The 27908-nt window shown below is 38.0% G+C and overlaps 1 protein-coding gene across 6 annotated transcripts in view; it reads left to right on the top strand.

The window, feature by feature from the left end:
* The window catches only part of HELZ (helicase with zinc finger), a 162614-nt gene that overhangs the window by 61946 nt on the left and 72760 nt on the right, over positions 1-27908 (top strand). For 5 of the 6 annotated variants that reach the window (XM_032322670.1, XM_032322671.1, XM_032322672.1 and 2 more), the window contains 5 exons: positions 2085-2352; positions 15031-15364; positions 16252-16382; positions 21845-22024; positions 22578-22682. In XM_032322670.1, the coding sequence (XP_032178561.1) occupies positions 2085-2352; positions 15031-15364; positions 16252-16382; positions 21845-22024; positions 22578-22682 (1018 nt within the window). The remainder of the gene's footprint in view (positions 1-2084; positions 2353-15030; positions 15365-16251; positions 16383-21844; positions 22025-22577; positions 22683-27908) is intronic. The other variant, XM_032322674.1, reaches the window with a different exon arrangement.

A 27908-nucleotide genomic window follows, 5' to 3' on the forward strand; every position in this document is an offset into this window, starting at 1 on the left:
TAACATTGTTTGGGAATTGTTTTGAAATTGTGCTACCTGCTGGAGACACGAATTTTAATAATTTCATAAAAACAGGGTGGAAATCATGGCACTGTCTAGGTAAGATGAGAAAAACAAACACTGTTTCTTACGCCACTTTTCCCGGAAAGACTGAGTACTTGTAGTCCAGAGTAGAATGACTGTCTGTGTAATTTGCTTTGCATACTAAATAGGTGACACAAAAATGTTTTTAAAAGGAAAGCTCAATTATTTTCGGTTTCTTATTATCCCAGTTACTTAAAATTGAAAATCAGTTAGAAATAATTAGTGGCTTTTTAAAGAATATGAATGAACATAATGTTGTTCAAGGCATAGTCTGATTCAATTTCTTATTTAAAATAAAATTATGAAATACAATTGCCCTATCTCCAAATAGTGGACATCTTTTTATTATCTATTACAGTGATTCTTTGAGAGTATATGGAGTTTAGTTCTTATTTTTAAAGAGCTGGTTTTTTGGTTTGTCATACTGTACCATTGCTGTTTCTCTTGACTTTTGAATTAAGGAAAATAGATTTTTATGTACATCCTTGTTTTTTGACAATGATTATCATCTGATTTTTAGTGATAGTATGATCTCTTAGAAATGTTGGCATTTGTGTAGCTTAAGTATTTTTTGTACCTATGATTTAATGAACGAAAGGACAGGGTCCACATTTTGGATGATTTAGGAAGAAAATATGGTTAGTTTACTTTATGAAACTTCTACTTTTGAAGCTATTGCAAAAACACCATCCTCATCTCATCCAGTGTATTCTAAGAATGCAGGCCATCCTAAAACTTGATGATTATGGTTGTATTTATTTTATCCTTTGAGAAATAATTAAAAGTGGCATCTAGAAATACCTTTTCAAGGAGCAAAGGCAAGAAATTAGGTCCTTTGCATTTGAATCTTTACTAAGATATTAGGATAAACTGTTTTCTAGTATTGAGAAATGTCTTTTGGATGATTATGCTTAATATGTTTGTAGTTTATATATAACATTTTAATATAGGAAAATCTTTCACTAAGCCATACATGGCAGTTATGTATTGTTCTCTCATTGCAAAGATAGTACAGGGTAATTTATTTTTGTGTTTTGAAGACCAGCTGATGTCTCTTTAAATTTCTTATTATATCGTCCCAAATTTTAACCTCATTTGTGAAGCCATCTTTTCAATTATGTTACATTAAAACTGGATCTCAGCCTAATGAGTCAGTCAGGCAACTTCTTTTTCCCCTTTTAGTTACGTTTCATATTTACAGGGATATGTATGTTCCACCAAATAGAAATGTCACACGCACTGCAGTCAGAGCGCGTCTCCCCAGGGCTCAGAATCTATGTTACGATAAATTTCATCCTGTGCTGGTACTATGCTCCAGTTTTTTCCCAGAGATGTCAGAACTTGAACAGTCATTCATTTTGACATTGTGTCCTACTTAACGGTATAATGTAACTGAGGCTAAACTGAATTTTTCTGAAATGTCATTTGAATGCTACATCGTCTCATCTTTTAATGAGGAATTAGCAGTACTTTTTTACATGAATATTTCCTAAAAGGTATTTGTTTGTCGTAAGTTGACTTTCAGAGAGTTTCACTGCACTTTACTACGCAAGAAAAGACACAGTTTTCTGATCTCGTCTTGCTGTCATGGGCAGGTATTGGTTGTAGGAGGGGAAAAGTGATTGGTCACCTGATAGATTTTATCTCAGGAGGACTTTATCCTGCAGTTAAGATTTCTTTTGACTGTCAGTGAATTTCTAAATGTTAATCAGTATTTTCAATATGTTAATGACTATTTTTGTTACATTCTACCCTAATGTTAAAAGAAAAAGGTTTTTTTTTGTTTTTTTACATGGGTTCCTATTTATGTTATTTTGTTAAGCTAGACAAAAGATTTCTGATATGGGGAAGATTCTCTGTCAAATGGGTTTTTGTATTGTTCTGTTTTTAAGAATTATGAGCTCTAGCATATAAAATGCTCCTACCAAAACGTGTAATGTATTATTTGGGAATTTTAATGTTGTGTTCCTTTATAAATGTGTTTTTTTGTTTCCGTTTAGATCTTGAATACCTGATGCATGCAAAACAACAGCTAGTAACCACAGCTAAGCGTTGGGATTCTTCTTCTAAGACTATTATAGATTTCGAACCCAATGAAACTACTGATTTGGAGAAGAGCCTTCTTATCAGATACCAAATTCCTCTCTCTGCTGACCAGCTGTTCACCCAGTCCGTTTTAGACAAATCGTTGACCAAGACCAACTATCAGTCACGGCTGCATGACCTTCTTTATATTGAGGAGATAGCCCAGTATAAAGAAGTCAGCAAGTAAGTTACTTCAGAAGCACTTTGTTTCCAAAGAAACCCCTCCGCATTCGATGGTATTTTTTTATTTTTAAAATGGAGATGTGCCGGGCGCCTGGGTGGCTCAGTGGGTTAAGCCGCTGCCTTCGGCTCGGGTCATGATCTCAGGGTCCTGGGATCGAGTCCCACATTGGGCTCTCTGCTCAGCGGGGAGCCTGCTTCCCTTCCTCTCTCTCTGCCTGCCTCTCCGTCTACTTGTGATTTCTCTCTGTCAAATAAATAAATAAAAATCTAAAAAAAAAAAAAAAATGGAGATGTGCCTAAGTGAGGCAAGGTAGTAACGGTTGTTATTTGATAGCTGTTGTTTAGTGCTGTGTCCTGTTCGTCTCGGCCTCCCTAGTGCACAGTATATAGTTCATTTCCGCAAGACTGCCCCGTGCTGGGATGTAAACATACGGTCCCTGCTGCACAGGAGCTTTCTGTTAATGATAGAGTGCGGGCTCGGTGAATATTTGTTGAATAAATGTACAAAAACTGAAAGAGACTACATATTTTGGAATGTAATTTTATGAATGAAATGATTGGGGATGCCTGGTGGCTCAGTATGTTGGGCTTCTGCCTTGGGCTTGGGTAATAATCCTGAGGTCTTGGGATCGCATCAGGCTCCTTAGGAGCTCAGCGGGGAATCTGCTCCTCCCTCTCTCTCTGCCCCTCTCCCTGCTTGTGTGCTCACTCTTACTCCCTTTCTCTCCCTCTCAAGTAAATAAATAAAATATTTCAAAAAAAAGAAAAGAATGAAATGAATTAAATCTTCAGGAAAACTATTTGTTAATAGTAAAATACTTTTTGAGACACTTATAAATGCTTTAACATACTTTACATTTTATCCATATGCCACAGGTGAAGACCAAGGGTAAATCCAAGAGCTTATTTGAGGGACACCTGGGTGGCTCAGTCGATTAAGCGGCTGTCTTCGGCTTAGGTCATGATCCCGGAGTCTTGGGATTGAGCCCTGTGTCAGGCTCTCTGCTCAGTGGGGAGCCTGCTTCTCCCTCTCCCTCTGGCTTGTGCTCTCTTCCATGCTCACTTGCTCGTTCTCTCTCAAATGAATAAATAAAATCTTAGAACAACAAAAAAACCAAAAGCTTATTTGAGTCATTATAGGAAAAGTGATCTTAGCAATGAAATTTTGGGGCACCTGCGTGGCTCACTTGGTTAAGCATCTGACTCTTTTTTTTTTTTTTTTTTTTTAAAGATTTTATTTATTTATTTGTTAGAGAGAGAGAGAGAGGGAGAGAGAGAGTGTGAGCACAGGTAGACAGAGTGGTAGGCAGAGGCAGAGGGAGAAGCAGGCTCCCCACTGAGCGAGGAGCCCTAAGTGGGACCCGATCCCAGGCCGCCAGGATCATGACCTGAGCCGAAGGCAGCTGCTCAGCCAACTGAGCCACCCAGGCGTCCCTAAGCATCTGACTCTTGATTTTGGCTCTCAGCATGGTGTTGGAGCTGTGAGAGCAAGCCTTGCATTGAACTCTGCACTCAGTGTGGAGTTGGCTTGAGATGCTCTTCCTCTGCACTCCCCACCTCCTGCCCTTGGATGCACGCTCACTCGCTCATAAATAAATAAAATAAATTTTAAAAGATTAAAAAAATGGAAGTTTGAGTGAAGGAAGATAGTAATGAAGTCATTTGGTAGTAGCATTCCACTTTTCCAATAAAATGGAAATAAGCCTTAAATACTGAACCATAGTTATGAGAAAAATATATATATTTTTAAATTTATTTTTATTATTTGACAGAGATCACAAGTAGGCAGAGAGGCAGGCAGAGGGGGAGGAGGAAGCAGGCTCCCTGCTGAGCACAGAGCCCGATGCGGGGCTTCATCCCAGGACCCTGAGATCATGACCAGAGTCAAAGGCAGAGGCTTAATCCACGGAGCCACCCAGGCACCCCGAGACATAAATGTATTTTTTATAAGTAGTTTTCTCTTTAGGTATAGCCTAACCAACCTATTTTTTTACCAAGATGTCTTATTTTGGTACCTTATCATTAATATTATTAATAGATACAACACTCATTAAGGAATATATTCAGAGAAAGAAAAGTAAAAAAATACCCGTGTTACTCTATTTATAGATCTAGCTTTTGGAACATATCTAATTTGAAATTAAATACTTGTAAAATTTATAGTGTTATATAGAATATATTTTTCATTACTCTTAAGACTTCAAATTATGGCCACTGATGGTCTCTTACAGGACTTTTATTAACTGTGTCCATGTACAGTTCTAATGAAATAGTCATACTAAATAACGAGGACCAGGCAACCTTCTCGGGTCCCCTCCCTCCTCAGGAGCTTTGTACTGTCACTTTGCTATCGCTCAGTAAACCTTGAAAAAAAATAACAAGGACAGTGGCTTGTATCATGTATATTCACATTATTAATAGCATATATGTTATTTACATGGTCATAGGTTTCTTTTTCCTCAGTAAAGAAAACATTGATTAAAAAATTGTGAATATTGGGATGAAATGGAGTTTAAAAGCTTACCAGAGTCTTAAGAGACTATTCTGGAGTACTATATTAGAAATTCAGAAAACAGGGGTGCCTGGGTGGCTCAGTGGGTTAAAGCCTCTGCCTTCGGCTCAGGTCACGATCCCAGAGTCCTGGGATCGAGCCCTGCATCGGGCTCTCTGCTCAGCAGGGAGCCTGTTTCCTCCTCTCTCTCTCTCTCTGCCTGCCTCTCTGCCTACCTTTGATCTCTGTCTGTCAAATAAATAAATAAAATCTCTCTTTTTTTTTAAGATTGTATTTATTTGGCAGAGAGAGAGAGAGAGAGAGAGCAAGCACAGGCAGGCAGAGGTAGATGGAGAAGCAGGCTCCCCGCTGAGCAAGGAGCCCGATGTGGGACTCGATCCCAGGACGCTGGGATCACGACCTGAGCCGAAGGCAGCTGCTTAACCAACTGAGCCACCCAGGCATCCCTAAATAAATAAAATCTTAAAAAAAATAAAAAAAAAGAAATTCAGAAAACATTATGTGTTAACTTACACTTGTTTAAATGTAACAAATAAATATTGTTTGTTCAAGTTTAAAAATTATTCCATATATGTTTTCTCAGAACTTATAACTAAAGATCAATAAGCTTATGGATTATTACCTTAAAATAATTTTTTTTAAATGGAGATTTGGGATATCTGGGTGGCTTAGTGGCTTAAGCATAGGACTCTTGATTTCAGCTCAGGTCATGATCTCTGGTCATTAGTTAGAGCCCCCGTTGGGCTTTATGCTGGGCATGGTGTCTGCTGGAGATTCTTTCTCTCCCTCTGCACTGCACTGTCCCCCCCCAACCCCACTTGCTCTTGCGCTCTCTCCCTCTCTTTAAAAAAAAAAAAAAAAAAAAAAAAGGAAATTTGAAAAGATAAAAGAATGAACCCTACAAAATTGTGGAGATCAGATTCTGATTATGAAACTAAGTGGATGAAAGTTCACTCCAAGAGTGCCTTGTAAGGGCTTCTTAGAGCCCATACAAGGGACATCTAGGTGGCTCAGTCATTTGAGCGTTTACTCTTGGTTTGGGCAGGTTGTGGTCTCAGGGCTGTTGGGTCGAGTCCTGTGTCAGGCTCTGTGCTGAGTGTGGAGACAGCTTGCGTTCTCTCTCTCTCCCCCTCTTCCCCTCCCCCTGCTTGCTCGCTCTCTCAAATTAATAAGTAAAATCTTAAAAAAAAAAAAAAGCCCATATAAGAGGGGTTTGGAAATACCTGCATACATGCAATGTGAAACGAACACCCGTGACTGACTCAAGTTGGTATATTTCTGGAGGAGGTTTTTAAGGCAGTTTATATTAAAGGTCTTTAAAAGGTTTGAACCTTTTGGTGTAGTAATTCTACTTCAGAGGAATCATCCTGAAGGAAGAATCAGAGGTGAAGTTAAAGATGCCTGTGCGTAATTGTCTTTCAAAGAGTAGTGAAAATAAGTAAATTATGATATCGCCATATAATCCAGTGTTCTGTGGCTACAGTTGTTCCCCCTCATCCGTGATTTCCCTTTCCGTGGTTTCAATTGCCTGTGATCAACCGTGGCCCAGAAGCATATGCTGCTTCTTGAGATCTGTCATCAGAGGGTCAGTGACAGCTTAATGCTACGTCACTAGGTTTTGTCATTGACCTTACTTCATCTCATCACCCAGGCATGTCATCATCTCACATCACAGAAAGTGTGAGTACAGTACACTAAGATATTTTGAGAGAGAGAGAGACACCCCACATTCACATGGCTTTTTTTTTACAGTATATTGTTATACTTGTTTTATTATTATTGTTGTTAACCTCTTTTTGTACCAGTGTATAAAACTTTATCATAGGTATGTATGGTTAGGAAAAAACAAAGTATAAATAGGGTTTGGCACTATTCATGGCGGGTCTTGGATCATATCCCATGCAGATATGGGGGGACTACAGTATTGAAATTATGTTCTTGAAGAATTTTCAAAATGGTAAAGATGCTGATGATACGATATAAAGGGAAAATCTGCTAGTTATGAAAGCATCAACTGTAATTCTAATTTTGTATGAGTCTATATAATGCATATACATGAACATATTTGTATATAAAAATATTGGGAAGAGTTAAAGCATTATGTGTTCTGGTTGATGAAATTATGAGTAATTTCTATGTTCTTTTTTTTTTTTTTTTGGTCTGTTTTTTAAAGATTCTGTTTATTTGTCAGCACACATGCGTGTGAGACAAGCACGCGGGACGGGTAGAGAGAAAGGGAGAAGCAGGCTGAGCAGGGACCCCAATTTGGGATCTGATCGCAGGATCCTAGGATCAAGACCTGACCTGAAGGCAGATGCTTGCTTAACCACTGAGCCACCCAAGGGTCCCTTTTTTATATTCTTTTTATTTTTTTTGAAGATTTTATTTATTTATTTGATAGACAGAGATCACAAGTAGTCAGAGAGGAGGAAGCAGGCTTCCTACTGAGCAGAGAGCCTGATGCAGGGCCCCATCCCCAGACCCTGGGATCATGACCTGAGCCGAAAGCAGAGGCTTAACACACTGAGCCACACAGGTGCCCCCCTTTTTATGTTCTAATGTGGTTTTCTCTATTTTTGAAATGTTGTATAATGACCATATGTTACTATTATAATACAAAAAAGCAAACAAAGAAATAGAAAGACGGTTAGGATACTATCAGTTGCAGTACTTGGTGATTCAGGTGTGAAATTGCCGTTAGAGATGAAAGGAAGTAGTAAGGAACGTCTGAGCTTTCTCTCTCTCTTTTTCTTAATCTTTAAAATTAGGTCTTTAAAATAGTTACTGATTCAAATAGGGATGTTCACAAATTGAATATAAGTCTATAGGATCACTTTTTATATTTATGCTAACTACACAAGATTTAGAAGGATCTTAAAGATGGAAATGAGGGGACTCCTGGGTGGCTCAGTGGGTTAAGCCTCTGTCTTCGGCTCAGGTCATGGACTCAGGGTCCTGGGATTGAGCCCCACATCAGGGAGCCTGCTCCCCCCGCCCACCTTCTGTTCTGTCTACTTGTGATCTCTCTCTCTCTGTCAAATAAATAAATAAAGTCTTTATTAAAGATGGAAATGAGAATTTATTGCTGCATGTCTAATGTGACAAGTAGATAGTACTATGTTAGAGAATTTGAAAATTTCCAGTGGTTCTCTCACCCAGAGAGGAGACCCTCTGGATGTGAAGACTGGTAAATTACACTTCTGAATTTGACAGGCTTGCAAAATTTTGGGAAGTACAGCATAGAGTTTGTGTACATACGAAGAAGCAAACCATCTTAGTTATTAGATGGAGTTCACAGAGGGTGTCTGTAAGCAGATGGACGAGGGACAAATAACAGATATAAACTGAAGAATTTTGAAAAATTGTTGACGAAGTTTTATATTACTTAAAAAAATTGTATTTTCTGTTTTTTCCTTCTTTCCCCTTTGAACTTAATATATTAATTTTATTGTTGCCTTGAATTTAATTCACATTTGATTGTTAATTCTTTAAGCACAAATAACGTGAAAGATGTATTTAAAAAATGAATTTGAGGGGCTCTGTATGCAGCTACTAAACTAGTTCAGCAAACTTTTTCTGTAAAGGTCCAGCAAGTAAATATTAAAGGCTCTATGGACTTGGTATAGTCCTTCTTGCATAGCTTCTTTGTTTTGTCTTGTTTTATTTTTTGTTTTTGTAAAAACTGTTCTTAGTTAAGGGCTATACAGAACAGGCAGAAGGTTGGATTTGGTCCTTGGGCCGTTCTCTAGTGTGTCTGATTGGATCATTTTACTTGTCTGTTTTGTCAATACCAGTCATCAAAACAAACCCATGTCACCATTAGAATGGTGAAGAATGTTTTGCTGTGGATTGAGACTCAATTTAAAGCCAGAAGACAGTGGCTTGGGTAAACGGAGTCCTCCCTCTAAATGACTCGGATGTGTATTGACAGTAGTAATGTATTCTGTATGCAATGGTATGTGCCTCTTTGAGATGCAGTGAGACTTAGCCATGATTAGTAGGGTATTTCCTAAGATAAAGCGAATGTATTGGTCATTTGTGAACTTTGACAATTTAAAAAAAAAAAGATTTTATTTATTTATTTGACACACACAGAGAGCATGAGCTGGGGTGGGGGAAGAGGGACAAAGGGAGAGGGAGAAACAGGTTCCCCGCTGAGCAGAGAGCCCAGTGCAAGGCCTGATCCCAGGATGCTGGGATCGTGACCTGAGCCAAAGGCAGACACTTAAACTGACTGAGCCACCCAGGTGCCTCAGAACTTTGACAATTGAAATAGAATATTGCTCATCATGAAAGTAATGTCAAGGTTTTTACATCTTAATTGTAAAGTTTGGATTATATTTTTACATGGTTACCCTTATCATTCCTTCCTTGAAAATGGGATTGAATGAAGCCTCCCAAGATTAGACAGAATAGGGGCTCCTGGGTGGCTCAGTGGGTTAAAGCCTCTGCCTTCAGCTCAGGTCATATCCCAGGGTATTGGGATCGAGCCCTGCATTGGGCTCTTTGCTCCTTGGGGAGCCTGCTTTCTCCTCTCTGCCTGCCTCTCTGCCTACTTGTGATCTCTGTCTGTCAAATAAATAAATAAAATCTTTAAAAAAAAGACAATATATTTTGGCTTGAGTTTCGATGTAGTAATCAAGTTTATCTTCTTATTTTTTTTTACTTTAAAGAAAGGGATGATTTTTTAAAGCGGTCTGGAAATTAAGATTCCTTTTTATGTTAAGTTCTAGTGTGAGATGTGTGGGGGTGAGAAGGACAATACTGAATTTCATTTAAGTTTTGGAAAATGCCCTTCAGTTCTTTCAAGATTAAGAAAAAAAAAAGTATTTCTCTTGTCTTCAGCGACATGTTGATATGCCTTCAATTATGATTCTACCTTGAAGTGAAAGCTATCTGATTCTTAGACGCACATTTTCAAAAGAAATTGACTCTTGGCTGAAGCTGTTGTGTCCATTAAACTGTGTAGCGGTGTGCCTAATCAGGTAGCCGGGGCTTCTCGGCGCTGACAGGTGGCGTGACAGGCCTGGTGTTTGGATGTACATTTCGTCATTAAGATGGGTGAGGTGAGGCCTCTGTTGGGTCTGCCTGAGTTCTGTGGCTCTGCCTCAGTAAATCCAGGTATTGGCTTATTACCTTGGTTGATTTTTGTTACCATTCATTTAGTCAGAAATTGTGTGAAGTGAAATTCTGCATATAGCTTTGAAAGTCTTTTAAAGTTATACTCGAGAGATATAACTGTTGCTAAGATTGATAGAGCCATATTTCTTTTAGCTGATATTAAATTGGTCCAAATTTGCTTGGCTGCTATTCTGCTGTTTCCCAAAACGTTAGGAATTGTATAAGCTTTAAGGTTGATTTCAAAATGTGGCAAGCAGTAATAGAAAGATGGTTTTTCTTTTTATTAAGAAATATCTTTGTTAATTGTATAATATATTTTGTATTCTAGGTATTTCTGAGTTATTAAATCTTAAAAATATACATGCTATTTTAAATACTTAAGATATCTTACTAATATAATTTATTTTTAGGCTGTTAATCTTCTAGAAAATTAAATATTACTAGCTGTAACTTCTACCAGAAATTCTGTATGTCTGTATCTTGAACATATGATGTATCTTCTGGGGGAAAGCTGTATTTCTTAGTACTTTTATTTTCTAGTGCCTCTACCTTAGGAGTTGTGTTGTAAGGTACAACTAAATGTCATAAGAGGATTCTGTTACTGCTTTAAGACTGAGGTGAATTTTTCATGCTTGCTAAATTGTGATCAGGTGTTTTGGGAAGGCAGATTCTAAAACAGATGCAACAGAAAAATTTTAATATATTGCCTTAGTTGAGAAAATATTATACAATTTCTAGAATTTATTGGGGAATAGTATAAAGTAGTTGAAATAGAAATATGTTGCCTGGAAAAAATCAGGTTATTATGAAAATGTAAAAGTAACTCAATGAACAAATTTTTTTGAGTATTTAAAGTGTTAGGTTCTAGACTGGCCACTGCTGATTCTAAGGCAAACACACTATGTTTCTTCCTCAAAAGTTTGTAATCCATGAAATGAATATAACACTGTATGTTAACTAACTGGAATTAAAATAAACTTAGAATAAAGTTTGTTACCCAGTGAGGGAGACAGACCTATAATATAGGGTTGTAATCCAGTGTAATAAGCACTGTAATAGAGGAAAGCACGAGGGTCCCACAGGAGAGCATCTGCCCCACAGTAATGGGGAGAAGGAGGATAGTCAAGTCAAGGAGGGAATGAAGTCGGCTTTTGGGAACAAGATGGTGTTTAAGCTGAAATTTTTTTTTTTTTAAAGATTTTATTTACTTTAGAGAGGAAGTGTGAGAGAGTGCTCTCCTGTGCGCATGTTGGGGTATGGGTAGTGGGAGAGAATCTCAAGCAGCCTGCCTGCTGAGCAGGGAACCCGATGTGGGGCTCTATCTGATGACCCATGAGTTCATGGTTCATGAGTTCATGACCTTAGCCGAAACCAAGAGTCCGACCCTCAACCGACTGAGCCACCTGGGTGCCCCTTTAGGCTGAATTTAAGACAAAATAAACAAGAATAAAACAAAAAAACAGGTAAAATTGTCAGATGAAGAATACAAAGGTATGTTAAGGTTCTTACATCTTAATTGTTGGAAGGAACAAGATTTGAGAATAAGAGGATAGAATTTGGGGGGAAATTGCAAGTTGGTCATCATAGCTGTAATGGAGGGCTCATGCTGGGTTGGGTGGGGTGGTGAGAGAAAGCTGTTTAAGCCTTTTACTTAGAGCCAGAGGAAGCTGCTTATCTTCAGACTTACATTTTGCAAAGTGGTGGTGGTATGAAGTATAGATTTGAATCAGGAAGTCATGTTAGGAGTTTGTTACGTTTATCCATGTTCAGAATGTTAAGATGCAGAGGAATTAGGAGGAAGAGGACTCAGCAGGGCTTGGTGAATGTATGATAGAGGATTGAAGGATGGTGACAGACACAAGGTCAAGGATAACATGGTTTCTGTCTTGAACACCTAGGTTGATGAGAGTGCTGTTGCCTAAAATATATAATACATGGAAAGACTAGTTTGGGGTGACAGAAGGGGACGTCAGATCGTAACTGTGTTTTGCTTATACTGAGTTTGAAGAGCATATAAGTGAAGGTGTCTGTTTGATGGTTGGGTTTACAGCCCTGAGCTGAGAGATCTAGGAGAGGGTGACCTCACCTAATGAGAACCTACAGAGTGAGAAGAGGGTGGACTTTTAGCAGGTGGCCAGTGCTTGGGTGGAGGATGGAGGAACTGCTAGAAAGGTAAGAAAACTAGAGAGTATGACTTTCGGGAAGTCAATAGAAGAGGGAGTTTCAAGAAGTGGAAAGTGGTTGCAAAGTTAAAAAAAAATTAAAATTGTATATCAACTTTAGCAGCAAAGAGACTATTTCTTCTTTCCTTTTTTTTTTTTTTTAATTTGACAGAGATCACAAGTAGGCAGAGAGGCAGGCAGAGAGAGAGAGGGGGAAGCAGGCTCCCCGCTGAGCAGAGAGCCCGATGCGGGGCTCGATCCCAGGATCTGGGATCATGACCTGAGCTGAAGGCAGAAGCTTAACTCAGTGAGCCACCCAGGCTCCCCTCTTCTTTTCTTTTTAAAGATTGTGTTCACTTGAGAGAGAGAGCCAGCCTGCGCGCACTCACAGGGAGAGGGCCAGAGAGAGAGGGAGAAGCAGACACCCTGCTGAGCAGGGAGGTAGAAGCGGGCCTCGATCCCAAGACCCTGGGATCATGACCTGAGTTGAAGGCAGATGCTTAATCAACTGAGCCACCCAGGCGCTCCCAAAGAGACCATTTCTGAATGAAGAATGCACTATAAGAAATTTCTTTCCTCTCTGAAAACTTTTAATGACCGTAAATCTCATATATGTGGAGTAAAGGAAAGTAAAAATTTAACTGTATTTGAAAAAGCGTGATAAACCATGGGCTTCTGTTCTTTTTTAAAGCATATGTTGTATTACAAAAAAAAAAAAAAGCAGGTCAACATAGATTATATGTAAACTGGGGAGTCTAGTATACTTTTATTTTCTTTTTATGTGAATCTTAGTGCATGTTCCAGTCTTTAAAAAGAGTCAAATATAACTAGATAACATACAAACTGTATTTCTTTAAATTATCATCCTACTTTTCTGTTTTGGATCTAGCAAAATATGCACAGAGAATGAGAAAAATATAATGTGATTTTTTAATAATTCCACACAAATGGCAAATACTGCTAGAATTCGTTTAATCCTCATTAGATCATTAAATACTAACTTTAGTATATATTTATGCATGTTTTTGGAGTTTAAGTGTTCTGTTTTTAGGTTACTAATGGAACTTATAAGCTCTTATTATTTATTACATGCGTAAGTAGCTATTCAGATATATTACTTAAAGATTTCTGTAACAATATTTCTCTATCCTTATGCTTTTCTACTTTATTTTTTTACTTTTTACTTTTCTAACTTAAAGTATATAAATGGACATTCTACATTTTAATATGGTGTTTTTCTTTTCTTCTTTTTAAAGATTTTGTTTATTCATTTGAGAGAGAAAGAAAGAGAGAATGAGGGTGGGGAGAGAGGCACAGGGAGAGGGAGAAGCAGACTCCCTGATGAGCAGGGACCCCCCCCCACCCCATGCGGGATCTATCCCAGGACCCTGAGATTGTGGCCTGAACTGGAGGCAGACACTTAACTGAGCTACCCAGGTGCCCCTTAATATGGTGTTTTTTTTTTTTTTTTTTTTAAGATTTTATTTGTTTATTTATTTGACAGACAGAGATCACAAGTAGGCAGAGAGGCAGGCAGAGAGAGAGGGGGAAGCAGGCTCCCTGCTGAGCAGAGAGCCCGATGTGGGGCTCAATCTCAGGACTCTGGGATCATGACCTGAGCTGAAGGCAGAGGCTTAACCCACTGAGCCACCCAGGCGCCCCCAGATGTTTTCATTAAGAAAATTTACAGTGTTTTAAAAAATTTTTTTTTCTTAAGAATGTGTAAGATATTCTTAGCATCATGCATATAAAAGAAGATTTGAAAAGAAGACAGTTCAGTAGTACCATTAAAAAGTAGCCTTTTCCACAAATGGATATTTAGATTTTAAAAGAACTTAGTTTTTTTTTCATTCACATAATTTGAAATCTTCTGAAGAAAAAGTAGAAAATGTTACCTTTCCTCTTTTACTGCTTTGTCTTCTCTCTGCGGCACCGTTTCAGAATGGCAAAGGAGAGAGCTGTCCGTTAGCTTAAATCTTTCTTCCACCTCCTATTTCTTGACCAGGTAGCTCGATTCTCTGTACTTGTTTGTCACACACATTCTTTCTCACACTCATGGGTACACACGGGAGTGCAAGTGAGTGCACCGGCTGTTGCCTGACAGTCTAGCTTTTAACTTCATTTCATTCCGCATGGGATCTGTCTCAGTGTAGTCATGAACAAAAGTTTATTCTGGGTGTTACTCGTTAACAGCATTGAAAGAAAAATTTCACAGTTTGAATCTATTGTGTACTTGAAAAGCCTCAGTTTAATGAAGGTCTGTTTTAGTTTCAGTGCTGTGTTTCTGTCTGGCTTTAGGGGATTTTGAGGTTTTAATGGTTCTAGGAAGTGTTCAAGCAGACTTCTGTATTAATTAACATGTGATAACATTTCATTTTATTAAAATACCATACTTAGCTTTATTTTAAATGTTTAAGTTTTATTTTATTTTTTTTTAAGATTTTTATTAGAGAGAGAGTGAACGAGAGAGCACGACTGTGGGGCGAGGCAAAGGGAGAAGCAGCCTCCTCACTAAACAGGGAGCCCCATGCAGGGCTTGATCCCAGGACCCTGGGATCATGACCCAGGCCGAAGGCAGATGCTTTAACCGACTGAGCCCCCCAGGTGTCCCTTAAATGTTCAGGTTTTAAAAATGTTTGTTTTCTTTAGCTCAACTAAGTAAATGCCTTTATGTAACTTAGATGAAAGTTTATTGACTTAAAAAAAAGTTTTGTTGTTTCCAACTTAATGGCAGAAAGGTAATATATGGTTTGTAGCTCGATGGAATGGAATTGATGAAGTTTTAAGTTTTTGTATGTTTAAATTTGATTTATTTTGTTCTGCTCTTCTAGTTTTTTTGTTTTGATGTAAAGCATTCAGACTCATTTTCTACTTTTGATTTAGGTTCAACCTTAAAGTGCAGTTGCAGATTCTAGCAAGTTTCATGCTCACTGGAGTTTCTGGAGGTGCAAAGTATGCTCAGAATGGACAACTTTTTGGTCGCTTTAAGCTTACTGAAACACTTTCTGAAGATACTTTGGCTGGACGGCTGGTGATGACCAAAGTCAATGCTGTTTATTTATTACCAGTCCCTAAAGAGAAGTTAGTACAGACCCAGGGAACCAAAGAGAAGGTTTATGAAGCTACTATTGAAGAAAAAACAAAAGAATATATATTTTTAAGGATATCCAGGGAATGCTGTGAAGAACTTAATCTTCGGCCTGATTATGACACACAGGTGTGTTCTGAAGTGAGGTAACTTAATTATGGTTGTCTGTAATGTCTTTGTCAGCTGATACAATTCTGGTTTGATTTTCCACCTTTTGTTCTAACCAGAAATGCAGTTGATTTTGAAGTGTTATAGAGGTGGGTGGAGAATTAGACCTCTGGTAGCTCTCGGAGAAAACCAGTTTGGTGATTAAGTAACATCTACAATGTTTCAGTCTTACATGAGGCCAAACTTTCTGATTAGAATTTTAAATCAGCAATAGAAGAACAGATTAAAGGAAACTAAGCCACATTCAGGGACAGTTCTCATTGGAGGTTGTATCTGCTTATGTTCTCCTCTCTTTGTGTAGGTGAACTGTGTGTTCACTCTGCCATATTTAACTGGAGAGCCAATCTTCTTTAAAATTTTATTTATTTTTCTTTTTTCTTTTTAAACGTAAAATTTGGTGATTGTTATTTATTCATAGTAAATTGATACAGTGTCCTGGGCCTGATTTTTTTTAACCACTTAAGAGATAATATCTCACAGATGTTCTACAGATTTCATCAAATATAGTATTTATAGGAATATGGTGGAACAAGATAACCTTTATTTAGATATTAAGTGACTCATAAGTATTTCATTTTCTTTAGATGTTAAATAAGGTTAATAATGATACATACATCATTGGTACTAGTAAGTAGATAATTTATGTAAAGTGCACATTACAGTGCCTGACAGTAAGTAAACAAAGCAAATATTAGCCGTAATAATTCTTATTAAAATAACATTGCACTTAAGAGAATCTCTAAACTTGGCTTCCCTAAAAGGTTATCTCCACAAAAATTTTTAGCAAGCTGCAAGCATTGATGTTTGCATTCATGCATTTAAAAAATTTTTTTAATTTTGTGTTTCAGGTTGAACTTCAGTTTCAATTAAATCGATTACCCCTCTGTGAAATGCATTATGCGCTAGACAGGATCAAGGACAACGGGGTTTTGTTTCCAGACACCACTATGACTCCAACCATACCTTGGAGTCCTAACAGGTACAGAAAAGGAGATGTCTCACTAGAAGTGAAATTGAATTTCTGTATCAAATAATGCCAATATAGTTTTTAAAGCAAATTTGCCATACTCTCCAGGAGCCGTGTATTAGTAGAGAAAGGGGAGTGAAAAAGCCCTTGAAAGGAAACATTTGAGTTTCATCATGTACTTTCTTCATTTTTCCTCAGAGTCTAAATGAGTTCTGTTGCTTTTCTCAACAGCCTTAATTTGATAGAAAGCCAAGCGATTCAGGAATATTTCTGAGTATAAGTTGAATGGGAAAATTAGGATCTTTTTTAAAAGTGGTTCAAACAGTTCATTTAAAATGATTTTTATCATACATAATATTTCAGAAACTGCTCTCAGGTTAAGGGTTGTATAAATATTTTCCTGCTTCAATTCACTTTGGCACATCTTCGTAAGTGTCTTTATAAGGGTACTTCTGATTTGTTTCCAGACGAACCCCGATGGCTGTATGACTGCATCGTTCTTCTTGTGCTTTTCCCTGAGTTTTTATCTTCTCGGCCCCTGCTGCTGCCCTGCTCATTCCACCTTTTATTCCTTTCTTTTTTAATCTCAGTGCCTCTCCACAATAGAAGGTTATTTATTTATCGCTTGTGTCACTCCAGTCATGGTCGGGTGGCCCTGCTCCACCACTGATGGAGGCCCTGGTATCTTCAGTAAGTGGTTTCCATGGTTTCACCCCGTGTGTTGACATCCAGCTGGCAGGCAGGGGAAGAATGACCACAGGGGATCACCTAGGAAAGTTTTATGGGCCAGGCCTAGAAGTGGCCTATAGCTCTTCCCCTCACATTCTATTTCTTTCGGTTCTAAAAACAGAACAAAGCACAAGATGCCTTACAACAGAAAACCCAAATCATTTCTCCCTTGTTTCACTTCTTAACTATCTTTTTTGCATTCTTCATTTTATTGCCAGAATTCACGAGCAGGAGTAGTTTATGTATTTCCGCTGTTCTTTATACGCATCCTGTGATCTCCGTTTTCCACTTCCTCACTGTCCCGGAAGTAATCAGCGATCTATAGCTGTAAAACTCCAGTCTTCTCAGTTCCCATTTGGCTCGCTTTCTTTGAACTTTTTCCCTCCTTCCGTTCTTGCAGCCCGTGTATAATTTAGAGCTGGGATACATGAGGAACCTTATAGTCGGTCTCCTGTTCTGTAGTTTGTGTCTCCGTTCTCTGGTCCATCCCGCATATTTCTGCCACAGGTAGTTTACTGAAATAATCATTTCATTTCAGTGGTTACGTATCTATGAGGGTGTCTCCTTGATATGTGGAGAGTCCGAGCGGCCGAACGCCATCCTCTTGTTATGTGGCCCCATTGCCAGGGCTTTCCAGCCATAGCTTCAGATTTCTTCTACATTTTTCTACTTGACACCCCCCCTTCCCCCTCTAAATCCCCATGCTCTAGCCATATTGAGTTACCTTGAAGTTTCTTTAGTTGGCCCTACACTTAATTTCTTTTAAGATTTTATTTATTTGACAGAGAGAGACAGAGTGAGAGAGGGAACACAAGCAGGGGGAGTGGGAGAGGGAGAAGCAGGCTACCCGTAGAGCTGGGAGCCCAATGCGGGGGGACCCGATCCCAGGACCCAAAGGCAGATGCTTAATGACTGAGCCACCCAGGCACCCCAGTTTCTTATCAATTTTTTAAAAATTGTGGTAAAATTTACATAATGCAAAACTGACCCTCCAAACCCCTTTTAAGTATATAGTTGAGTCTTGTTAAGTATATTCACATTGTCATGCAGTCATTCTCCAGAACCTTCTCGTCTAGCAAAACTGACACTGTCCACCCATCAAGCTCAGAGTTTCCCCCTCCGCCATTTTTATCTGTAAGTGATTTTCTTTCCCTGAAATAATCTTTGCCCATTGTTATCTGTTGATCCACCTGTCCTTTAAGATTCAGTCCAGCTCAACTGTTCTCTCCTTCAAGGAGATGAGCCTGACCCTTCCATTTTCATTTTTCCAAGAAAAATACCTTGAGTACCTTCTGTGGGCTAGATTCAGTTAGTTTTGTGCTTTCAAACACAATTATACTCAAATTAATTTTTGTCACTTGCGTACATTTTCCCGGTTTTGGTACACTCTGAGGTCTTTGAAGGAAGAGACTGCATTGCACTTATCTGTCAGTCCTCAGCACGGCCTTACACATTATTAATGTATGACTTAGAGTTTCAAGTTTAAAGAAGGAAATTAAGGTTTCAAATGTGAGACATACCAGTAAACTTTTCGGCATATACTTGATATGTTTACTTCTGAAAATTATATTGTACATAACGGTATATTCAAGTACAACTGACTGCAAGGGTTAACTGCAGGAGTAACTAAGAAAATGTCAGGTATCAGAAAACGTCTGAGCAGGAAGAGATTCCATACCGCTGTAATTTAAATAGCAACTAAAGGTGTCTGAGTGGGGGAATATACTCAGAAACCATTAGCCGTATAAAGTCTTTTTGGGGATAAGGTGGAATACAGGTAGATAAATGAGCATGTGGTCTGTAAACTAATTATAAAAATGCATTAGACCAGTGGGAAAAAAGGACTCTGAATTAATGTGATTCAGGGTTTAAGTAATTTTTATTCAGAATGAGCTTGAAGAGACTATGTTATTTTATTTTAAAGATTTTTATTTATTTATTTGAGAGTGAGCAAGTGAGCACTAGTGGGGGTGGGCAGAGGGAGAAGCACACTCCCCGCTGGGCATCAAGCCTGATGTGGGGCTTGATCCCAGGACCCCGGAACCAAGACCTGAGCCGAAGACAGACGTTTCCCCGACTGAGCCACCCAGCCGCCCTGAGAGTGTTCTTTTAAACTGTGAAAATCGAGATGGGTCTTACTGGCACATGTATTCTAAGTCCTCTTCCCTCTGTTGAGCAGGTGGCACACTAAAGACAACTTGGGCTCATTGGCCTTCCTCATTCATGACCAGAAACTGTAGAGGTGACCAGCATTGATGGTTTCTGATCTGCTCTGAAGCATTTATTTATACTGAAGCAGTTGATAAGTAGAGTGGGCTGTATAAATAAAGAGATAATATATTTTAGAGCTATACCTATAAATTCGTCATGAATGTCTTAGATCGATACTTTTATATATAACTTACTATTTGTCTCATTTATAAGTTCATCGAAGTCACCACATTTGAAGAATTAGAGCATTTTTTTGAAAACTTTTGTTTTTGGAAGTGTGTATTGGTCAAGTAATATGTCATTTTTCTGAAGTCCTCAGTGAACGCGGTAATAGAAACTAACGTTAATTGAGCACTGACTGCTCAATTATTTTTCTAAACGGCTTTTCTAAACAGCACCTCATTTGATCCTAGAAAGACCATCTGATACACAAGTCATTATCCCCATGTATAGGTAAAGGAGCCACTGGGGTCAGGTATGGATGCAAGTAACAGTTTACTGAACTAACTATGGCTTAAACAAGTAGAGATGGACGCCCAGAGGTACGTAGGTGGTCCAGGACTTGCCGGGGCTCCGCAGTACCATCCAGGACTGAGGTCTCCCCTCCTCTCCACCTTAGAGCATACGAGTTTTCTTCATGCTGGTTTTCTTCCTGACGTCTGTTACCTCTTGATTATAAGAGGGCAGCTGCAGTTTTGTTTACAGGATCTCTTTCCAGCCAGGTGAAGGAGGAATGCAGAGGAGCAAGAGGGCTTCCTCCTAGTGAGGCTTTGTTTGTGTTTTATTGAGTCAGGGAAGAAGCCCTTCGGAGGGGCCTTTCCTTTAAGCTCATTGACCAGAGTTGGAGCTCCAGCAGAGGAGGGAGGGCAGTTGAGTGTTTTAGCTGTCTAGGCTCAGCAGCAGAAGAATCGTTCCACTGTGAGGAGTCGTTCCACTGTTTTCCACATATATTACATCTGGATTTAACAATTACCTAAAGTAATTTCCTCTTTTACAGAAAATGGAACATTGCTAGGTGCTGGCAGAATTATGAATAAATAAGCTGTCTAATGATGAGAGATTCTTTGAAGTCAAAAGCTTGACCTTTAGTCAGTGGTTTCCAGGAAATCTAGTGCCATTGGTCAGAGTTCTTTTGTTTTTTACTTAAAAATTTTAAGTTTTGAAAAAATAAGTAATGGCGTGTTTATATAGTCAAAAGTATATTTTTTAAAGTTTTACATTTCCTCAGAGACTTCTGTTTGTTTGAAATTATCTGTCCGAATATAGCATTAGTTACACTTTTTAAAAACTGAAAGTATTAAGATTTTCCAGGAATAACTGGTTTCTGATTACTGTAGAGTACAGCCTCAGAGAGAAGGAGTTTTCCCATCCAAACTGCGTCTTGCAGGAGTATTTTGTTGGCACTTGGAATGTAAATTTTCTAAGCATCTCTTTACATACCCTTCCTATTTTGGTTTACATCCTTATCATTTTTGCCATAGTTGTTGCAATATTTAGTATTTTAATTGTAGTTGTGAAAAAGAATGCTGTTGATTCTCCACTTGGTTTGATCCCTTGTAGCATCTGCTATCCATTTAAATCCTCGAAACTTAGCCAAGTCATAGAAGGGACACTCATAAGATCCCATTACAGCAACCATTTGTGCTACTGTGACAGGTGTTCTCTGCCCTGAAAAATAGGACATCAGTACATTATGGGTATGGGGGAAATAATAGAAAACATTCCTTATTGTTTGGCCTTTGATACCTTTTTTTTTAAAAAAAGATTTTATTTATTTATTTGAGAGGGAGAGAGAGAGAGAGAAACAGAGATAGTGAGAGAGCATGAGCATGGAGGAGAGGGAGAAATGGACTCCCTGCTGAGCAGGCACGCTGCCGTGGGGCTCGACCCCAGGACCCTGGGATCATGACCGGAACTGAAGGCAGATGCTTACCCAAATGAGCCACCCAGGCGTTCGTCCCTCTTTGATATCTTTTTTTTTTTTTTTTTAACTGCCGTTTTCTGAATTAAGAACTTTGTAAACATTTAATAATCTCTTAACCAGGGACATACAGGTTTTTTCTTTGCCTCTTGTTTTCACTTTCACTAGAGAGAGCTTTCAGTGGACTAGAATTTGAAATGTGGTTTGTCTCCCTTTTGCATTTTACTTGCTCTGCAAAGAAACTAATACTTCTTTATTACCAGAAAAAAAGTTTCCTGATCCTTTTATGTAACAGGGAAATTAAATTTTTGAGACATTGCCATTACTATTCATAGACTTGGTAGCAGCTAGACTAGAAGTGTGTGTGCCTTCTTTAGTTATCACAATCTTTTTGCACTTGGAATCGGACAAAATAATTAAAGTGAGTTTTGATCAACATAGTGAAGCACCCTGCACGGCTCTGTTGGGTATATTTCTGAAAGGAAGTTTTAGAATAAGTGTTTGTTTTTGTAGGTGCTTTGTTTCTTCAGTATTTTTAATGGTTCAGTAAAATTTAGGCTTGTGTTTTATTTGTAAGATGCATGTGTTTACAATAAATTTTTATTTTCTGTAGACAGTGGGATGAGCAGTTGGATCCTCGGCTAAATGCAAAACAGAAAGAGGCTGTCCTGGCCATTACAACTCCACTTTCAATACAGCTGCCTCCTGTTCTCATCATTGGACCCTATGGGACAGGCAAAACATTCACTCTAGCTCAGGCCGTCAAGCACATACTCCAGCAGCAGGAGACGAGGTGAGGTGGTGGTATGTGTGCTCCGATTTCATCATTAGGCCACAACCTCTGTCCTTGTTGTGAGTACAAAGCTAAGGCTAACGAGACCATATTAATTCAGCTTGGAAAAATTAAAACAACAACAACAAAACAAAACAAAACAAAAAACAACAAAGGAAAAGAAAAAGACCCACACCAAAACCCGAAAGGACTAAAATTTGAATTCTTTTAAAACATACTGTTTTTAAAAATTGGCAACATAGAAAATGATAGCTTTTAAATAGCCATCTGAATTCCCAAGTCTGCTAAGGAATTGTGATATACGTTAGAGCTGAAAGACTTGGGTGCATAAAGTTCTGTGTGTTAGATTTAAAAGTAATTTGGGGAAACTTGTTTCCTTTACAGCTTAGAGAGTTATAGTTTCCTGAAAACATCATTGAATAATATGTTGGAGATTGATGAGTAGGTTGAGGGAAATGTTTGATATTAAGATGGCCACTGCTTTTGTTTGGTATTATACTGCTTGAGTAGTTTTGTGTTTTATCATTCTTTTTATTTGCACCATTTATTTCAGCAGGATCCTCATTTGCACCCATTCTAATAGTGCTGCTGACCTCTACATAAAGGATTATTTACATCCATATGTAGAAGCAGGCAATCCCCAGGCAAGACCTCTCAGGTATTTTTTAAGGCTTATTATGTATCTGTGTCATACTTTATTATTCTTAAGAAAAGGTGTCTTTAAAGATTTTAGTAACTTGGAGAACACAAAATCTTTAACTGTATATTGGCATTTGGAGGTGATGCCTTTTGAAGCAGTCATTTAAAATTAAGGAAAAATTTAAAAAATCTTTGACCATTCATTTCTTTAACATTAAGTAAAGAGAAAGACATCCTTTTTTAAGTTTCGTATGTAAAAATGTTGTTACAATCTGAGCAAATTTTGATGTGTACCTCTAAGAGCTACTATGATGAAATAATATAAAAATGATTTGCTTAAATCAAATCTTATTGAAATTCCAGCATATTTTGCATGGCCAAATAGTCATGCAGTAGATATAAAATTTTGACTGTGATCATGCAGGTAATTTCATAGAAGTTACACTTTAGAGAAGCATGAAATATTGAAATGATTTCTGCAACAAAATGTAATTCACTGCTATTTACAACTTTTTACTATCATATAAGAGACAAAATGTCAAAGAAAAGTTTATGTTGATATAGAAAGGTCGTTTTAAGTGTATATGGATATGAAAGGTACCTAAATACGGATTGTGGGGGAATAAAATCCTTTTCTTCAGAAAACAATAAAGAATCATTAAATGGTTGTTTATACACCATTTGCTTTCATTGTTATATGAATTAATGTTTGGTTTTGCCATTTTACAAACTAATATGTCATGCCCTGTGTTGTTTGAATACAATTATTGCTTACAAATTAATTTCTAACCACACTTTTGAATCATAATCCACTAACTTTTTATTTCTAGTTGAGTCCAGGCATGGAAAAGTGAGATTATGCCATTTAATTCTTAATAACCACAACCAAAGCCATTTGAATGATTTTACAATTGCATTAAAAAGAACAATAAAGAAAAAGGTGGTGTGGTCTGCTAACACAGGTTTTTATGCCATACTTTGTTTCCACTCTGGAAGATAATTCAGAGCAGAAATAATTGTTTCAAGTAGAATCCAGTTGTATTTAGTAAGAAAATATCACATATATACAATCTCTGTAAATGAAAATGTGGTATTTATCACTGGATAAGTTCATCAGTGACTAGTGTGCTTCAGATTCTGATCTTTTTTAGTCATAAGTAAAAACTCAGCAGCTAGTAGCAGTTTTGCTATGAGTGTTCTTACTTTGGTGGAGGTGTTTCGTTTGCTTTTATTGTGTGTGTTTCTGTCTGTGTATGTGTCTGTTATGTAGGACACCTTCAGTTATCATGGTGTACGTGGGCTTGGAAGCAATGGAGTAGCCCCCTCACATCTTGATTGACCTAGGATATAGGTCATTTGATATTTGGGGCTAAAGAGCTCTTGTTGATTAACATCTGCCATGTGACTAGCATTATGTTTAACTTTTCCCATGTAAAATTATGTTTTGACGGTTATAATCTATCTAGATGTGTAGTATTAATAAGTTATGTCTCAATAGGGTGTATGTGTAGTTGTAGTGCCTCAGACACAGAAACTGGCTCTTTAGCAGAATATCTCACCTCTCTGTAAGTCTCAAGGGTGGTTCAGTCAAAAAGCTTGGAAAGTACTTAAATTTCTAGTTACTGCATTTAGTAAATGGTATAAAATAAGAGGTTTGACTTTTTCTAAATTTTTTCTTTTTGTGGTCCTATATTTTCACCATGGTTTTTCTCTTTGGGAATGGTGTTAACTTGTAAATGTATTTCCTAGGAGGATGGTGCATTGAATTATTAAAATTTATTAGTACCGTCTGTTATTACATTAATTCATATTAATTTGTAATTATCCTGATGGACAACAAACATGGAAGATATGAGAGATGGGATAGAGGAAATTAGCATGACTGAGCACTCTGGAGAGATTAGCTTTATCTGTCCCAGGATACAGGAGAAGGAACACAAGGGGGCACTAACTGTCTGCGTGTGACTTTGAAGATTTGCTGTGTCTGTGGTGTAAGGTGGTTGAAGTTTGCCTTCTGCATCGTGTAGTCTAGAATGGGCCATGGTAGATGCCATAACATGTGAAAATGGTCATAAGTATTAAATAGTTTAATACAGTACATATGACATATGTTTAAATATACACATTTACAATTGAAATGTATAAAATTATATTACTTGCTGGGAGTTGAGCTTAAAATATTTGGGGTTGGAGATTTTAGAAACCATTTCAGATTATATTTTATTTGGCTTTTACCTCTTATTTCATCAGAATTAGTAGACCTTAATTTGGACGAGAGAGGAAAACACAGTTTCTGTGTAGGGTTCTGAAGATCAGTATCTGGTTCTGACAGAATTATTACTTAGTAGATAGAGGTTATCCATGGAGAGAGTCTATAGTTATTGCTTTCTGGACATATAGAAGGTATTTGTTTTTTATACAGATCTTCAGAGTAATAGATTTTATTCTGGTATCAGGTATTTCTGATTCTGTAGTAGCTTGTGTAGTAACATTTTGGAAGGGTTGTTTATTGTTTATGAATTCAATACATGAATAAAATTTCAGTGAATTAAAATTATGTATTACCAGACAATCTCCTACTTTAACAGTCATAATTCATGTGGGATCTGTGGATAGTTTGTTCCTAGAAATATGTAAATTACTTAGTTGGTGTCACATTTAATACTATGAGCTTGAAGGTGTCACTTGTCACTGTTCTCCAGTATTGAAAAATGTTAGTTGTGTTTCAAACAATCTTATAGATAGTGTCTACCTTAAATGTTGCACAAAACGAAAGCACAAAGAAAGTATTTAAACTTTTTGAAGTCAGCACCAGAATATTTACTTTTAAGGAAATATATTCTTAACAGTCAAACTTTGTCTCCTTACTAGTTTCAGCTTGAGGTGGTTTTCCAAGGTAATTGTAAAAAACGTCAGTAGTGAGACTTAGAACTTCTATTTTTTATTTTTTCTTTGAGTAAAAAGTGGTGCTTGGCATTAGAATTGATGAGTAATTTGAAAAACCATTTTTCCAGTTTTATAATGTGAAATGTTCATTTAGGAAAGTATGGAAAATACAGAAAGGAACAAGGAAGAAAATAAAATTATCTGTAATCTCAGCACACAGAGATAAATACCACTAACATTTTAGAGTTTAGTTTCTAGTAATTCCTTGGTTTAAATGCATGTACTTTGGTTAATATTTATGGAATCATAATTTTATAAATGATTTTTTCAGATAATTTGTAAAATGAGATTTTTTTTTTACGATTTTTAAAAAAATTTCTTTATTTAACAGAGAGAGAGAGATCACAACTAGACAGAGAGGCAGGCAGAGAGAGAGGGGGAAGCAGTCTCCCTGCTGAGCATAGAGCCCGATACAGGGCTTAATCCCATGACCCTGAGATCATGACCTGAGCCAAAGGCAGAGGCTTAACCCACTGAGCCACCCAGGCGTCCCAAGATTTTTCATTTATTTTAAAGTAAATTCCACTTTGCTGATCTGATTAAACATTTTTTTATTAAAACCTAAAACTCTTCTATTATTTATGTTTTATTAAACTAATATTTTTTATTATTTATTTGTTTACTTAAAAGATTTTATTTATTTGAGAAAAAGAGAGTGAGTATAAGCAGAGGGAGAGGTTGGGGGAGAGGGAGAAGCAGGCTCTTTGCTGAGCAAGGAGCCTGATGTGGCTGCTGGGATCATGACCCAGGCCAAAGGCAGACGCTTAACTGACTGAGCCACCCAGGTGCCCCCATTTTTGCATCTTTTAGAAGTGATATTGGTTACTTCTATCAAGTTTACAGTCCTTTCTATCAGAGTAATGTTTTTAAAAGATATTTCTTGACTTTTCTTATTTATATTTAGTTATATTTATTAAATACCTTTTTTATTGCTTTGCAAAAAGTAATAGTCAGTTTTAAGTATTTCATGAGAGGTGAGAACACATTTTAGAAGATCACGAGATTTGGTTTTATGCACATTACATTTGAGCTGCCTTTGAAATATCCTGAAGGAGACATATGTTAAATAAAAAGTTGATATGCATTCTGGAGATGACAAGACAAGGTCTTGGCTGGAGAGAGAAAAGTGTGTTGAGTCAAGAGTATTGGTGGTGATTGAAGCCATGGGCCTGGCTGAGATGGGCCGGGAGAGAACAGAGCCCGAGCAAAGGAGTGTGCTGTGTCAGCCGCGGGAACCCTAACCTAGAGAGGAGGAACGAAGGCCAGGAGCGGCTGAGTCATGGGAGCCGAGGGCGGGGAGTGTGGCTCGCAGGGAACAACAGCAGAGCTGGGTGCTGCTAGTGGTCAAGCACCACGATGGGCCTGGAGAATAACCAAAAGATTTAGTAACACGGATGCTTGTATCCCTTGACTGGAGCCCATGCTCTCCTGAGTTCTTTTTTACTTTGACTGCTTCTTGCCAGTTTCCTTTACTGTTTGCCTCTTCTTTTCCCTGCGTCTAGACATTGGGGGTAACCGTCAGTCGTTCTCCCGACTAGTTTCTCTTCTATCTACACTTACTCTCCAGCTGATCTCGTCTAGTCCCTAGGCTTAAATATTATCCCAGCTGTATGTTTCTTGTCCCAGACATTCTCCTGAGCTTCAGACTTCTGTATCCTCCTGCTTATTGAATATCCCCACATGGACGTCTGCTACTGAATTTGTCCACAACTGAGTTCTGTTCTCACTTCAAATCTGTTCCTCACTTTCACCATCTTTGTAAACACTGTCATTCATCTAGTTTCAGAGGCACAGAATCATCCTTTCTCTTAAATTGCACATCTGGTTCACTAAATCCTGTCAGCATTACTCTCTAAATGTGTAGTGAATCCAACCATTTTCACATCTTTACTGTTACCACCCTGATCCAAACTGTCATTTTTTTCTTGTCCAGACCGTTGTAACAGCCTCTTAACCGTTCTCGCTGCTTCTCTCCCCTGCCCCTGTCCAAGTCAGTTGTGTGTTGCAGCCAACTTGTAGTGGCTTGTGAGACCCAGTCATGTACATGTCTTCCCAAGTTCATGTTCGGTGACATCATGTTGGTAGCTTGAAATTGGCCATGGTAGTGGATTTTATTCCACGGAACTCAGCAAACACTACAGATCAGCACCACCCCTCCCCTCCAAGCTGGTCATTCAACATTTACCAGCACACCACTGTCCAGCCCCCCCCAACAAACTATATATTCTGTTCAGAGAAACAGAGTGGTTCTTTATCAGCATAAGAGCATGTGACCGCCCTGTCAGAGCTCTCTGATGGC

Source organism: Mustela erminea, chromosome 18 (genome assembly GCF_009829155.1).
Source record: "Mustela erminea isolate mMusErm1 chromosome 18, mMusErm1.Pri, whole genome shotgun sequence".
Lineage (NCBI taxonomy): Eukaryota > Metazoa > Chordata > Mammalia > Carnivora > Mustelidae > Mustela > Mustela erminea.